This window comes from Crinia signifera, chromosome 3 (assembly GCF_055691185.1).
Source record: "Crinia signifera chromosome 3, ASM5569118v1, whole genome shotgun sequence".
Classification (NCBI taxonomy): Eukaryota; Metazoa; Chordata; class Amphibia; order Anura; family Myobatrachidae; genus Crinia; species Crinia signifera.
The window spans coordinates 98,028,926-98,044,596 of record NC_139219.1 but is presented as its reverse complement, the minus strand read 5'-3'; the positions used below and the strand labels follow the sequence as shown (position 1 = coordinate 98,044,596).

General features: G+C 45.5%; 1 protein-coding gene across 3 annotated transcripts in view; it reads right to left on the bottom strand.

The window, feature by feature from the left end:
- The window catches only part of PSEN2 (presenilin 2), a 54,884-nt gene extending 40,265 nt beyond the window's left edge, over positions 1-14,619 (bottom strand). For 2 of the 3 annotated variants that reach the window (XM_083176260.1, XM_083176262.1), the window contains exons 1-2: positions 13,694-13,856; positions 152-303 (exon numbers count right to left, since the gene is read on the bottom strand). In XM_083176260.1, the coding sequence (XP_083032386.1) occupies positions 152-286 (135 nt within the window). In that variant the 5' untranslated portion in view covers positions 287-303; positions 13,694-13,856. Of the gene's footprint in view, positions 1-151; positions 304-13,693; positions 13,857-14,522 lie in introns of those variants that run through there. The other variant, XM_083176261.1, reaches the window with a different exon arrangement.
- Positions 14,620-15,671: the final 1,052 nt, after the last annotated feature.

The following is a 15,671-nucleotide window of genomic DNA, read 5'->3' as shown; positions in this document are numbered from 1 at the left end:
AGGAAACTCTGGCTTAGACAATGACATCATTTACATACACGGTCTGTGACCAGGGTCAGATTAACATCATAGTTATGGCTCATAAAGAACCTGTAGCATCACAATGCACATGAAATAAAATAAAATAACTGCATATATCTCTCTCTCTCACCCTGTTATCTGGGGTCTCTGCTGAGACTTGTAGTCCATCTTGGTAAGAAGGTAGAGGGGTGTTCTCAGATGCTATCAGTGATGTTCTCTCATTACAGTCCTCCTCCTCACTGTCCGAGCTGTTTAATGTAATCATACTTACACAGGCTGTACCTACCAAATGGGACAAAACACATTTCTGGCCATGAACTTCTGGAAAATCATTTACATAATCAAGTAATAAACATTTAAAATCAAACTTAAAAACAGATAAGCATGACACCAATGTAACATAAAGCAGTCTATTTAATTGTCCTTTTTTGCTTACAATTGGGTTTAAAATGAGAAGAGTTTGAAAAGTAGATCCATACTAAAATACACAAAAGCTGGACTGTTAAATTCACACAGGCACACAAGGCTCTTGCCCAATACACAATAACTAGACACAAAAAGCAGAATTCACACTTAATTCACAAAATGGTTTTGCTTGATCCAAACCTAATTCACACAAAACCACATCTGGATTACCAGATCAACACAAAATTCAACAAGATCCTCAGTGCCCGATTCATAGTTAATCGCAAAAGCAAAGGCCAGTATTCAATGCTCCCAATTCTCAGTTTTTTTGGGCGAATCGGGCTGTTTTCACTCCTTGCGGTGAATCTGTTTCTATTCAATGTTCACTGATCACCGAAAGCAAACAGTGAATGCCGGCCAGTTCTCCGTTTCATGTTCGCTGCAAGTCGCTGGAGTATTTCAATGGGGTTTTCACTGGGATTCGCCGAGAGTGTATTCAATGCTAGGATGGAGAACTGCTTTCTCCATGATTCGCCATTTGCATTCGATATCTTTTTTAGGTGAACAGGAAAGTGATCTTTTGAAATAAAGGGTTTTGGGGGGGGGGGAAGTTTGGTGTCAAAAATATCTGATTTTTATTCTAAGAAGGGGCGTGCTATTTTTAATCATGTGCTTAAAGCACATTAATATATATTTAATTTTATTTTTAAAAAAAGTTTACATTTTTTTTTCTATACACTTTGGCCAGCAGGGGGCCGGGAGCCGAGAGCAGCTCATTAATATTAATTTATTTACTGCACTCTGGTCCCGATCATTACATATGCACGATCGGGACCAGGGAGTGCAGCGGCTGATGATCTCAGCCCCCTGCCAGCTCTGGGGGGGCTCTGCCAGTGTCCTGGCAGCCCTCCTCAGTGTCAGACGCAGGCAGGGAGACTTCCATCTTCCTGCCTGCCTCCTTCCCCCAGCTCCCGCCGCCAAGGGCTCGCTGCCCCTGACGAGTTGAATAGGGTGACACGGAGGGCTGGCAGCGAATGCTCCAGCCCTCAGGAACCCTGCGAATGTGCATTGAATTAGCGTTCATTCTAGCACCCGCTATCTTTGAAAACCCATGCAGTTCCCTTTCCCTGCCTGGGGTGTCGCTGTCTGCTGTGGTGTTTTTAGCAAAGGTCTGGTTTGCATATCAGTGAGGATATACAAACCACACTGTGCTAGAAGCACTACAGCAGACAGCGACACACCAGGCAGGGAAGAGGAACTGCATGGATTTTCAAATATAGCGGGTGCTAGAATGAACACTACATTGAATACTGCACATAGTCTTCCTTAAATGGGCAAAACCATGTGCACAGCAGGTGAGGCACATGTGCACTGCAGGTGAGGCACATGTAACATGCTGGCCATACACTAGACCAACTCTCAACTAAAATTTTTGTACTGACAACAGCAATTTGCTCACAAAAAGGCCAAATTGTTTATATAAATCAGATTCAGCTACAGTACCTTGTCAGAGCAACAGTTTTTGTCTATTTCCTGAATTTGGGAGCAAATTACTGAATTACAATTTACATTTGCTCCCATCAAGTACCAAATTTTTATCTAACCAGCTAGTTGGATGGTTGAAGGAAAGTTGGTCTGATTTATGGGCAGCATAAGATTTGGGTGGAATCTGTTCAAACTGATATCTAAATTGCAGCGTAAAAATAAATCAGTCATAGTGTTCCATACCAGCTCTGGCACTATATACAGTTGTACTCATAAGTTTACATACCCTAACAGAATTTGATATTTTCTGGCCAGTTGTCAGAGAATATAAATGATAACTCACAAACTTTTCTTTCACTAATGGTTAGTGATACAAGAAAAAAAATTGAGGCTCCACTGCGCTGTTCCCAGGGCAAATTCAAAACACTCCTTTCTTGAGAGAGTGATGTTGCTTCTAATCTCCAAATATAAGAAAAGAAAATCCTCTTGTTAGGCGAGACAGTATATTCAAATTCATTTATGGTAAGACCTGAGAGACTCAGAGCCTTTTTATCAAGTGGACCATTCTACTTCCAGCACACCGCTACATCCTGAGTTTATCCACACCAACCAGGACATCTACTTGTGCATTGCACCATCCCATCCGGACTCATTATCCGAGGCAGACACGGAAATCTCCAGGTTCTACCATCTTTCCCATCAGAGACACCTAATTCTCCATCTGGACTCTGTTTTGGGATTGCCATTGGCCACCTGGTCACCTGCTATTACGGGACTACACCTTCAGATGTCAGTGTGGTAATATGCAAATTACATGCTATACTCTAAACTATAAATTGTGCTGAGAATTGAATGTCCACAGGTTTACATTTTTATACAACATTGTAACCCCCTTTTTATGACTTGCAAAATTTCATATGCTATTACAGCTTTTTAAATTTTATCTTTAATAAATTCTATATTGTAAAGGATACCGTTCTGCAAATTTTTGCTCATTATATTCTTTTCAGCCCGCGCTGGTACACACACCCCTTTTTTCCTATACGTTTTGAGGACCTGACAAGTCCTAGTACCAGCTGCAGATAGTAGCGCACTGATCACCTCTCACCTCCCCCCTTTTTTAGACCTGAGAGACTCACCTAGTCTCGCTTGAAGACATACACATAAAAGGTATATTTATCACAATCCAGGACCCCACAAAGACACAGACTCACCAAGGTGATGGTCCCTATATGCAGGCAAAGGTATCTTTATTCTTGATCTCCAAATGGCAGGACAATCATTGTCCCAAAAAATTGTAGCTATTTAATAGATTAAAAAACAAGGACTTCATAAAAATGGTTCAACACTACAATATCACCCTCAAACTCCACACACGGAATGTCGAGTCATAGAGAGGGATATGTCCAAAGAATGTCACCATGGAAAAGTGAAGGTCCTAAAGTCAGCAAGTCCACTAAAAAACACCAACGCGTTTCAAACTGGTAGTTCTTCCTCAGGGTGAAGTACTCATGGTAAGCGGTTGGGTTAAGCCATTTTTTGTCAAATAACTGTGTTTACTCTTTTTAAATCATAATGAGAGCAGAAACTACCCAAATGACCCTGATAAAAAGTTTACTTACCCCAGTTCTTAATACTGTATATTGCCTCCTTTAACATCAATGACAGCTTGAAGTCTTTTGTGGTAGTTGTGGATGAGGCACTTTATTTTCTTAGATGGTAAAGCTGCCCGTTCTTCTTGGCAAAAAGCCTCCAGTTCCTGTAAATTCTTGGGCTGTCTTGCATGAACTGCACGTTTGAGATCTCCCCAGAGAGACTCAATGATATTGAGGTCAGGAGACTGAGATGGCCACTCCAGAACCTTCACTTTATTCTGCTCTAGCCAATGACAGGTGGACTAGGCCTTGTGTTTTGGATCATTGTCATGCTGGAACAGCCAAGTACATCCCTTGCGCAGCATCCGGGCTGATTTTCCTCCAGTATATTCTGATAACATGCTGCATTCATCTTGCCATTAATTTCAACCAAGTTTCCAGTACCTTTGTAGCTCACACATCCCCCAAAACATCAGCGATCCACCTCCATGTTTCACAGTAGGAATGGTGTACCTTTCATCATAGGCCTTGTTGACTCCTCTCCAAATGTAACGTTTATGGTTGTAGCCAAAAAGTTCACTCCAAATGACTTTGTTCCAGAAGGCTTGTGTCTGTGCTATTTGGAGTATTGTAAGCGGGATGCTGTGTGGCATTTGCGTAGTAATGGCTTTCTTCTGGCGACTCTTCATATTTCTTCAAATGTCTCCTTATTGTGCATCTTGAAACAACCACACCACTTTTTTTCAGAGATTCCTGTATTTCAGCTGGAGTTATTTTGGGATTTTTCTTTATATCCCGAACAATTTTCTTGGCAGTTGTGGCTGAAATTTTTGTTGGTCTACCTGAACATGATTTGTTTTCCACAGAATCCCTCATTTTCCACTTCTTAATTAGAGTTTGAACACTGTTTATTGGCATTCTCAATTGCTTGGATAACTTTTTATATCCCTTTCCTGTTTTATACAGTTCAATTACCTTTTCCCACAGATCCTTTGACAATTCTTTTTCTTTCCCCATGACTCAGAATCCAGACACGTCAGTGCAGCACTGGATGAAAGATGCAAGGGTCTTTCAGAAGACCAGAGACTCACTGACCCTTTTATGGACACACGGATTACAAGCAAACAGATCACAGGTGAGAATGGTTACCTGTAGTAGCCATTCAAAAACGGTTTGTGTCAAAAATCTCCATGGTATGTAAACTTTTGGGTACTTGTTTCCTAGCACGGCCACAAATCTTCGCCATCGGGGGTAATTTGAGTGGCCTGCGACGCGACCGACGCGATGCCCCCGATTTTTCCATTGAAATGCATTGAAAACAGTGAAAAATCGGGTCGGTCGCGTCGTGTGCGCCTAAAAATGCTTAAATGGTCCACCCGCGATGGCCGCGATTTCCCCATAGGGAACAATGTTAAATGCCTCAATTTACCCGCGATTACCCCGATTTCCCATAGGAAGCAATGTTAAATGGGTCAATTTACCCAAATCATCATAGGGAAGAATGGTAAATGGGCCAGAAAGCCCCAAAAACCCCCCTGACCAGTGAAATGTCCCCCCAAAAGTAGTTCACGCCACCCCGCGATGAACGTGAACCCGAAGCGTGGCGAGCGCAGCGAGTCCGCGAGGGGCGGCGGTACGCGTCCTCCGACCTTTTCATACCCCCACTATGCACTAGGGCGTGGAGTTGAGAATAGAATAGTGTGGCGAGCGCAGCGAGCCACCGAGCCCGAAGCGTGGCGAGCGCAGCGAGCCCCGCGAGGGGACGCGGATACCTTCACAGGTAAACGCGTCCCTTCGCGGGCTTCACAGGTATCCGCGTCCGCTCGCCACACTATTCTATTCTCAACTCCACGCCCTAGTGGATAGTAGGGGTATGAAAAGGTCGGAGGACGCGTACCGCCGCCCCTCGCGGGCTCGCTGCGCTCGCCACGCTTCGGGTTCACGTTGATCACGTGGTGGCGTAAACTACTTTTGGGGGGACATTTCAATGTTCAGGGGTGTTTTTGGCCCATTTACCATTGTTCCTATGATAATTTGGGTAAATTGAGCCATTTCACATTGTTTCCTATGGGAAATCGTGGTCATCGCGGGTAAATTGAGGCATTTCACATTGTTCTCTATGGGGAAATCGCGGGCATCGCATCTGGCCCATCGCACCCGATTTTTTTGCGCATGCGATGCCCGCGATGGCCCCGATTTTACCCCCGATGACCGCGATTATGATCGTTGTGGCCGTGCTAGGAAACAAGTACCAACTTTTGATCAGGGTCATTTAGGTAATTTCTGTTGTCATTAACACAGTTGTTTGACAATAAATGGCTTCACCCAAACACTAACCAAGAGTGATAGAAAATTTTCTGAATTGTCATTCATATTCTCTGACAAATGGTCAGAAAATTACAAATTTTGTTAGGGTATGTAAACTTATGAGCACAACTGTATATCCACAACACACACATACAAAAAAGTGGTGTACCTGCCCTGCTTAACAATGTCAAAGAGGTAACAGGTACACACCACTTACCCACACTGCCAGGCTGACACCAGGTACGGCCTAGCTACATCGCCGCCTCCCCGGCATCTCCTGACAGCTGCGCTTCACCCTCTTCTGCCTCCCCCAGGCCACCCTCCTTGGTCTCCCCAGCTCCCCGCTCATGCTCCGGAGGCCCAGCAGCAGGACGCTCAAGGCAGTTTATGTCTGCAGGTTAGGCAAGGGAAAGCGCTCCAGAAGGAGCAGAGGCATGTCAGGAAGGCAGGCTGTGCCACTCCGCGCCACCTACTCTTCTGGGTCACTGTCTCCTGGCGGCGGGTGAGCGGGCGGCCAGTAACACGCTGCTCTCAGCAGAGACGCAGTGCGGTGGCAGCAGCAAGCAGCCCTGATATGACAGCGGCATGTCAGTGTGACTGGGGGCGCACACAAAAGGGCAGGGCACATTTAGAAGCCTAAAAAATGGGCCAGGGCGCTCCTCCCTGCAAAAGAAGCCTAGCGGGAACACTACAGTCAGCATTTACCCTGCACATAAACAAAACAGCTCACCCAAATCAAACTGTCTGCACATGTTACGTTTTCTTCACCAGCAGTGCACATGGGTTTGCCATTTGAGAAAGATTCTGCATGTGCAATCAACTCTGAATCAGGCCCTTAACTCACACAAACACATCTGGATACATAACAGATTCATACAAAAACATCCAGATCCATACTAAATTCCTATTTTGGATTTGGGTACTTTGTCTGATTCTAGCCTGGATCCTGTGTTTGTGTTTAGTCTTTATGAGACCTATTCATCATATAATATTTTTGTGTGTTTCTGAAAAATACCTGCAAATATTAACGATCCCTTAGATGTGCTGCCGACTTGCATGAACTGTGGCCATAGGAATCCATACTATCTGGGGCACGTGACATTTTAATAAATATGCCCCTTAATCTATGTGAAATTAGTGCATGTGTGTTTATGTGAATTGAAGATTTTCTTGTGTTGTGGACCATGCTCCTTGTATGAATTTACTGTTGATCAACCTTTTTGATTGAATTTGGAAGTGCATGAGAATCAGGATTTTTTTGTGCATGAAGGACCAGATGTATCAAGCTTCAAAGAGTGATAAAATGGAGTGATATACATGGAAACAAGCTGCTACTACCTGTAATTTTCAAACCCAGCCTGTAACATGGCAGTTAGGAGCTGATTGGCGGTTTGTTTATCACTTGTAGCTTGATACATCTGGAATCAGTGTGGAACGGCTTTAACTCCCGCTATTCCAAATGCCACAAACAGTGGCACCATCTTGCTTGCTACAATGGGGGGGGGGTTTGGATTTGGCCTACAGTAATATCCATTTGCCCATAAAGTGATATCTTGCGTAGGGTTCTATGAGGTCTATATCCGTCTCTGGCCAGGGGATCTGACTTGTACAACATATTTCCCCAAATCCATCGATAACAGTAGTGAGGCTTCTACAGATCCTGCAATTATCAAGTCTGTGTTGACTAAAGCCATCCCAACCACAATGGGTGCCGGACGCGATCCCGACAGTCATTTACCCAACGTTGAGATCCCGACTGTCAAAAGTCCGACAGACGGTTGCCCGACGGCCACCTGCTATTTTCCTTCGTGGGAATCACGACCCCTATAGAGGGAGAATAGAATAGGTGGCGAGCGAAGCAAGCCACCGTGCTCACAACGAGGCGAGCCCGCAAGGGGCATTGTTGCGCTCACCATGCTGCCTGAGTCCGGGCAGTTGGGATCCCGACATCGGGCTAATGACTGTCGGTACCCTATACCACACCCACCACAATGACAGCAGTAGGCGTTCAATGATCTGTGAATGATCTTAAAGAACATTCCATTCGGCAGCTGCCAGTTTAGGAATGGTTTTTGCTTTCTTGTGGGTTGAATTACTTTCCATCACTTACATACAGCCATATATAACAGCAGTTTATTATACAAACAGTTTTTTATAAGTTAAATGTGCCTACGGACATTGAGTGACTCAGATTCCTGAAATATTATCCAAGTCATGAGAATAGAGAAACCACAAGGTTCAGCTGACATGTAAAATAGAAGAATGTTGCACAGGAAAAAAAAAAGAATAGACTTTATTTTTTTCTACTGAGTTTTAAATGGATCGTTTGGTCTACAACTACTAGGTCGGCAAGCATTGGGTCGACACCACTAGGTCGACATGGGTCAAGGTCGACACAAGCATTAGGTCGACAGTCAAAAGGTCGACATGTGTTTTTTTACCCGAATATCGACACAGTCGACATGGACACAGTTTGAAGTGCACTGCTTCCCCTCACACAGCACACTAATTTTATTCTCTCACCACGGCCTAGTGGATGGTAGGGCATGAAATACCGCCTGTCGGCACAAACAGTGAAAAACCCCATGTCGATCTTTTGTCTGTCGACCTAGCCCATGTCGACCTAATGTCTTGTCGACCTAGTTGTGTCGACCCAATGCTTGTCGACCACAGGGGGGGGGGGTGTTTCGACAGGATAGCTTTAACCTGCGCACTGGGCTACGAACACACGCAGCCCAGTGAGCAGGTCTGAATTGGGTCCAATATGTCTGTTATGTATACTGTGTGTGTTCATTTGTCTGTTGTGTATACTGTGTGTGTGCATTTAAATGAAAATGGTTTAATATAGTGGTCATCAGGACCCCACACTAGTCACGTTTTGCAGGTCACCCAGCAGGTGCTCTGTGTATCACCAAACATCACATTTTAAAAATCCACCGCGCCAGGCAGGGGGAAAGCCGCTCAGTGTAATTGGCATCATCGATGTCCATACACGCTGGGCATAGTCGCCCAGTGTGTATGGACCTTTGGTAAAAGTTTGATAGCTAAATGGATAATGGAGTTTTAGGATACCGTAAGGCAAAAAACAAAGCATGTAATTAGTGATTAATGTCAGAAGCAGCTAACAGTAAATTAAATAAAGAAGTAGCCTAGCAACAAGGCACCAGCTCTCATTGCCTTGCATTTGAATATTTGATCTAGTGGCTGATAGTCTTTCATGGATAAATGTATATTTGCACAGACACAGCAGTTCAATCCAGGGGAACAAACAGAAATATGGCGTGTGCAACTTCTGTACAATTATTTGGTACAATCTGCGGTACTGTTTACCTAGCACGGCGCCCATCGCGTTGATCGCATGTACATCGCACAATCAACCAGATCAACCCAATGGCCCCGATTTTACATAGGGAACAATGTTAAATTCCCTTCCAATCAACCAGATCAACCCAATGGACACGATTTTACATAGGGAATAATGTTAAATAGCCCCCAGACCACAAATTGAATAGAATAACCACCCTGAAGTGTGAAATGCCCCCCCCCCCATTGTTAACGTCACCCCACGGTCAACGTCATCCCGAAGCGTGGTGAGCGCAGCGAGCCCGCGAGGGGCGGCGGTACGCGTCCTCCAACCTTTTCATACCCCCACTATCCACGTCGGCGTGGAGTTAAGAATAGAAAGTGTGGCGAGCGCAGTGAGCCACCGAGCCCGAAGCGCAGCGAGGGGACGCGGATACCTTCACAGGTATCCGCGTCCCCTCACGGGCTTCACAGGTATCCGCGTCCCCTCGCGGGGCTCGCCACACTTTCTATTCTCAACTCCACGCTGACGTGGATAGTGGGGGTATGAAAAGGTCGGAGGACGCGTACCGCTGCCGCTCGCCACGCTTCGGGATGACGTTGACCGCGGGGTGACGTTAACAATGGGGGGGGGGGGCATTTCACACTTCAGGGTGGTTATTCAATTTAATTTGTGGTCTGGGAGCTATTTAACATTGTTCCCTATGTAAAATCGGGTCCATTGGGTTGATCTGGTATATTGGAAGGTAATTTAACATTACAAACACATAAGATGCATGCGATGCCTGCGATTTGCAGCAAGATACCCGCGATATAGATCGTGGGCACCGTTCTAGGTAAACAGTACCCAATCTGCTTACACGCTTTAAAAAAAAAAAAAACTATAAAAAAAAAAATATATATATATATATTTGTAATTAACATATACTGTAGAAGTGCGCTTCATGGTTCGTGAATCCTATATAAAAAAAGGATTTTATTTTAACAGGTTACCGGCACATTGTTAAAAAACCTGTAGCAAAGCAGGCGGCCATAAACCACTGCAAGCATAAATCACATCAATATGAATCAATGGACTTCACCGCATCTACTAATAGTGTTCATTCTAGCACCCGCCATCTTTGAAAACCCATGCCGTTCCTCTTCCCTACCTGGGGTGCCGTTGTCTGCTGTAGTGTTTCTAGCACAGTGTGGTCTGTATATCAGCACTGATATGCAAACCAGACATGTGCTAGAAACACCACAGCAGACAGGGACACCCCAGGCAGGGAACAGGAACTGCATGGGTTTTCAAAGATGGCGGGTGCTAGAATGAACACTATACTAATGCTGGGTATACACCAAAACGATTTGGATTGGATGCAAATCGTATGCAAATTGTGCGAGCTGATTTGCATACGATTCGATCCCAATCTGATTCCATCTGCATTCAGATGAATGGATCTTATACAGATCCTACCTGCAGCAGATAGGATCGTAATCGGATCCAACCAAACGATTTTGACCCAATCTGCATCCAATCGGTCTGAATTGGATCCAGATTGATGGGATTGTGCCCAAATTGTTTTGGTTTGTACCCAGCATAAGATTCTTCCCTGCGTTAGGCCACACAGCTAATTGTTTCTATGTCCCCAGTCAAGAAACGTGAAGGGATGTGGCCTAGCACATGGATAACGCACGATGAGAAGAATCTCAGCAGATGCGGTGAATAGGGAAGTCAATCCCGGGGCATTTTTATAATCCCGGAATTCGGGACTGAAAAATGCTCAATCCAGGAATTGGCTTCCCCCCCCAAAAAAAAAAATGCAGCGACCACCCCGCATATTTACATTTATGGCTGTGGCTGGGAGCCAGTCTGGGACAGCAATGTGGTGCAGGCGGGCGGGCAGCTGGGAGCCAGGTTGGGAGAGCAATGTGGTGTAGAAGGGGGTGGGCATAGCAACTGTTCGGTCTGCTCAGCATGACCTCTGACCAGAGCCACCTAGCCGAGGATGGGAGAAGCTGGGCAGCATCTAAAAGAGTGCTCAGACGCTGCCCGGTTTTAGACTGCGCATGCACAGTCTAATCCCGAACTCCAACCCCAGCAATTTTGGTGCCAAATCCCGGAACCCCCTGCATTGGCCACCCTAGCGGTGAAGTCCCATTGATTCATATTTATGCTTGCAGTAGTTTATGGCCGCTGGCTTTGCTACGGGTTTTTAACTGTGTGTTTGTAAACTGCTGAAATAAAATCCTTTTTTATATCAAATAAACACACAATGAAGTGCACTTCTATATGTTTAATATAGAAAAGAAAAGGGTGCCACTGGTCTCAGTGACTGCGGTGTAACGTAAACGCAATATATTATCCAATTTCTGAACAGTTCATCTATTCTGGAATTTGTAGTTCCTCTATCCGAATGAGAGGTGGACTTTTATTTACCAACTATTTTAATATAATAAGCCTTGTATACCAATTCAATATATTATATAATGAATAATAGTTATTAACCAGTCATCTAAATATAATTTTTATACATTTTAGTGTTTCCTAGGTAACGGAGACATGGGCTTTTTTTTAAGGAAGTGTCATACAACAGTACTTCCTCTATGGCAGGTATTCAATGCTGTGGGCGAGTGGTGACAGCGAGCAGAGCTTCCTGCTCGCTGTCACCACTCACCCTGACAGTATTCAACGCAGCCCCCTCATACGCCAATTTCCCCTCGCTCCATTTTTTGAGCGAGGGGAAATCGGCGTATGTGGCTCCTGAACCAGCGAGACTCGCGGCTAAATACAGTGAGTTTCCTGCATTAGCCGCGGGTCTCGCTGTTTTGGGGAATTCTCGCCGTCCTGTGACGGCGAGTATTTCCCCGGAATGTTGAATTGAGCGAGCGGCCGGCGCGGGGGTTAAACAGCGAGGATCGCTGGTTTTCTGCAATCCTCGCTGTTTAACCCCCTCGCTGGCCGCTCGCTGCGGCATTGAATACACCCCATTGTCGCGGACACAGCTTATGGGCCCCATACATCAGCAATTAATTGTAACAATCCTCCGTTCGGGAGATGATTGTCACAATTAATCTTCAATGTGTGGGCTCCCCCTTTTGGCAATCCCAATCAAAAATTAATAGGGATCGCCAATCGATTGCTGAATCAGATTTTTAAACATATTTAAAAATCTGGTTTTATTGGAGTTTCATTTTTGTATGTGTGGGCATTCTAACAGGAAAAATCTGCCGATCACTAAAACAAATCTGTAATGTGTGGGCAAGTCAAATACAGTAGATTGAAGAAACCATTTATCTTGGGGGAAAAAAAGCACTGGATATGAGAAGCAATTAATTGTGATTGCTGATGTATGGGGGGGGGAGGGTGACCAACTCATCCCTTTAATCTGGAACACATATTAATTACACAGGTTCTGTGGCTGGCTTTCACCTGGTTTTAAACTGCCACACCTCAAGACTCTATTTCACCTGGTTTTAAACTGCCACAGAACCTGTGTAATTAATATGTGTCCCGGATTAAAAGGGATGAGTTGGTCACACTAGGGGGGGGGGCGGAGTTGCGGCATGGCTGGGGGGGTGACCGGGCAATGCAGCACACGGGGGGGGGGATGTGCCGGGAGATTGCGGCGTGGCTGGGGGACTGGACTGGTGAGCGGGGGGGGGGGGGGGGGGCAGTCAAGGGAAGAGAGTTAGCACTCACACCTCCATACCATCCAGGACACGGCAGGAGTCAGGACGCGGGGGTGTGTATGTGTGCGCACTGCAGGAGACAGTGCACGCAGTGATTGATGAGACACTCCACAGGGGGCAGGCGGGCGATGCGGCGGCAGTCGCAAAGTTGCTCTACAGGGGGGGACGGACAGTTACCTTACCGTTCACCTCCATATCATCATGGGGGGGGGGGGGTGGGGGACACCTGCTCCACCTTCCACCCTCCAGTGGCCGGCGCCCTAGGCAAATGCCTAAAGCTGCCTAGTGGTGGCGCCGGCCCTGGGACCATTACGCTATAGAACGTAACCCGCACCACCCAGGGTCCATGCCACCCTCCTGTGTCCAAGCCACTATCTATTACCTTTAGTAAAGTTGTGGCGAGCGAAACACCGAGCATGAAGTGTGGCGAGCAAAGTGAGCTCACGAGGGAACAATTGTGCTATTCTGAAAGCAGCTAACATAACTGGCGTAAGCTGTGGCCACAAAGATGAGGAAGTACCCATACACCTGTAGCCTGACACTTTCACGTACACAATACTTTGGACAGTACCTGGATGAACACCTACACCGGCTCAGGAGCGTGACTGACACATGACAGGAGGGATTACACCCTAGCAGCTGGGATATTACATATGGCAATAGCAGACAGGACTGTGCTATACAAGTATATAGTACAACAAGGGCAATGTACAGCGCCTGACCAGCGGCGAACTGTACCAAGAACACACAGAGAACGGCTCGAAGGTGGGATGTTGGGGACAGCAGCACTCAGCGCTAACTACATTAATAATGATGTTTTGTAATGTAAGAAAGGATAGCCCTATGTAATATAACATACAAACGTGATGCACGACAGAGATGCCCAGCAATAATATTCTTACCTACAAGGAGGCGCCCGCTTCCGTAATGCACAGTAATATAGGGCCTTCCCGGCCACCGTACAGCCGAGAGAAGCCCGTGTGCGGCTCAAGCCTCTTCCTAGAAGGTAGACGCTAGCGCCAAGGAAGTGATTAGGAAGGATGTCACAACCATGTGACCAAGGAGATTCATTGATGGCCTGGCTACAATGGAATGGAGCTGCCTGTGCCGGCTACTTCCTCATCGCTGATTGGCAGCGGGACGGTTTTCAATGAAGGGGAGCTAGACAACCCCTCTCGATTTATATGTATAATGCCTAATACAACTGTGAACATGCAGCTTTCACATTTCAGTATATTTACTTTTGTCTTATCACAGTGTCTAGCACTTTGAAAAACATACTTGTTCATACAAGTAAAATTTATAATTATTCCCACAGTCACTTTAGGCTCATCGGCATTTAGTTGCCAACACTGAAGCTTATTTGGAGTTGGGAGCTAAGGGCCTTATTCTAGTTCACTCTTTCTGCCAAAATCCTTCTTAGATGGACAAAACCATGTGCACTGCAGGGGGGGGGGGGGGCGCATATGTTACTTGTGCAGAGAGAATTAGATTTGGGTGGGGTTTTACAAAGTGAGATCTATATTGCAGTGTAAAAATAAAGCAGCCAGTATTTACCGTGCAAAGAAACAAAATAACTCACCCAAATCTAATTCTCTCTGCACAAGTAACATCTGCCCCACCTGCAGTGCACATGGTTTTGTCCATCTTAGAAGGATTTTGTCAGAAAGAGTGAACTAGAATAAGTCCCCAAATGAGGAATAAAGAAATCAAAACCTTGCTCTAATTTACCCTGGTCGCATCAAGGGGGTGATTCTGGTTGATCCGCAAAGTTGCAAAATTCACAGCTTTGCGGGTCCTCTAAACGCCGCCCAGTGCCTGCACAAATCGCCATGCCTTCTCACATGATGACTTCCCCCAGTAATAGCATAGCTTGTAGGTCCAGAAGGGAAGCTATATAATCAGGGCTATTTTTCGGGAGGCTCCAGCAGGAACTGAGGCCCTTATTCTAGTTCACTCTTTCTGACAAAATATTTCTTAGATGGACAAAACCATGTGCACTGCAGGTGAGGCAGGTGTTACTTGTGCAGAGATAATTAGATTTAGGTGGGGTTTTACACCTGCCTCACCTGCAGTGCACATGGTTTTGTCCATCTAAGAAATATTTTGTCAGAAAGAGTGAACTAGAATAAGGGCCTCAGTTCCTGCTGGAACCTGCTGAAAAATAGATCTGTATATAATACATAAGTGCCTTAGAGCAGTGGTTCCCAACCCTGGTCCTCAAGTACCCCCAACAGTGCATGTTTTCCAGGTCTCCTCACAGAATCACAAGTGAAATAATTAGCTCCACCTGTGGATATTTTAAAATGTGCCTGAATAATCTGTGCACCTGCCGGGTGACCTGGACACTGTTGGGGGTACTTGAGGACCAGGGTTGGGAACCACTGCCTTAGAGGGTTATGTGTATGGAAGTTAAATATGATAGGCTTTCCTGAAGAGATGAGTTTTCAGGGAACGCTTGAAAGTTTGGAGGCTAGTGGAGAGTCTTATTGTGCATGGAAGGACATTCCATAGGGTGGGAGCAGCCCGAGTCTGTACTTGGGAAGACCAGTTAGGAGACTATTGCAATAATCAATGCGGGATATAATGTGTGCGTGGATAAGAGATTTAGTAGTGTCTTGTATGAGATAGGGTCGTATTTGTACACCTCCTTTCGTACATCTACTGTCTTTATGTCATAGAAACAGAGAATTTAACGGCAGATAAGAACCACTTGGCCCATCTAGTCTGCCCCATTTTTATGTCACTGAATTCCAGACACAAGGGGTGACATTTAATAGAATGCGATTTTGCACATCGCACTTTTTAAATTCGCATTTTACCCGTGTAATTTGCATATTTAATGGGATACGAATATGCGGCTAAAAAGTGCGATAAAGT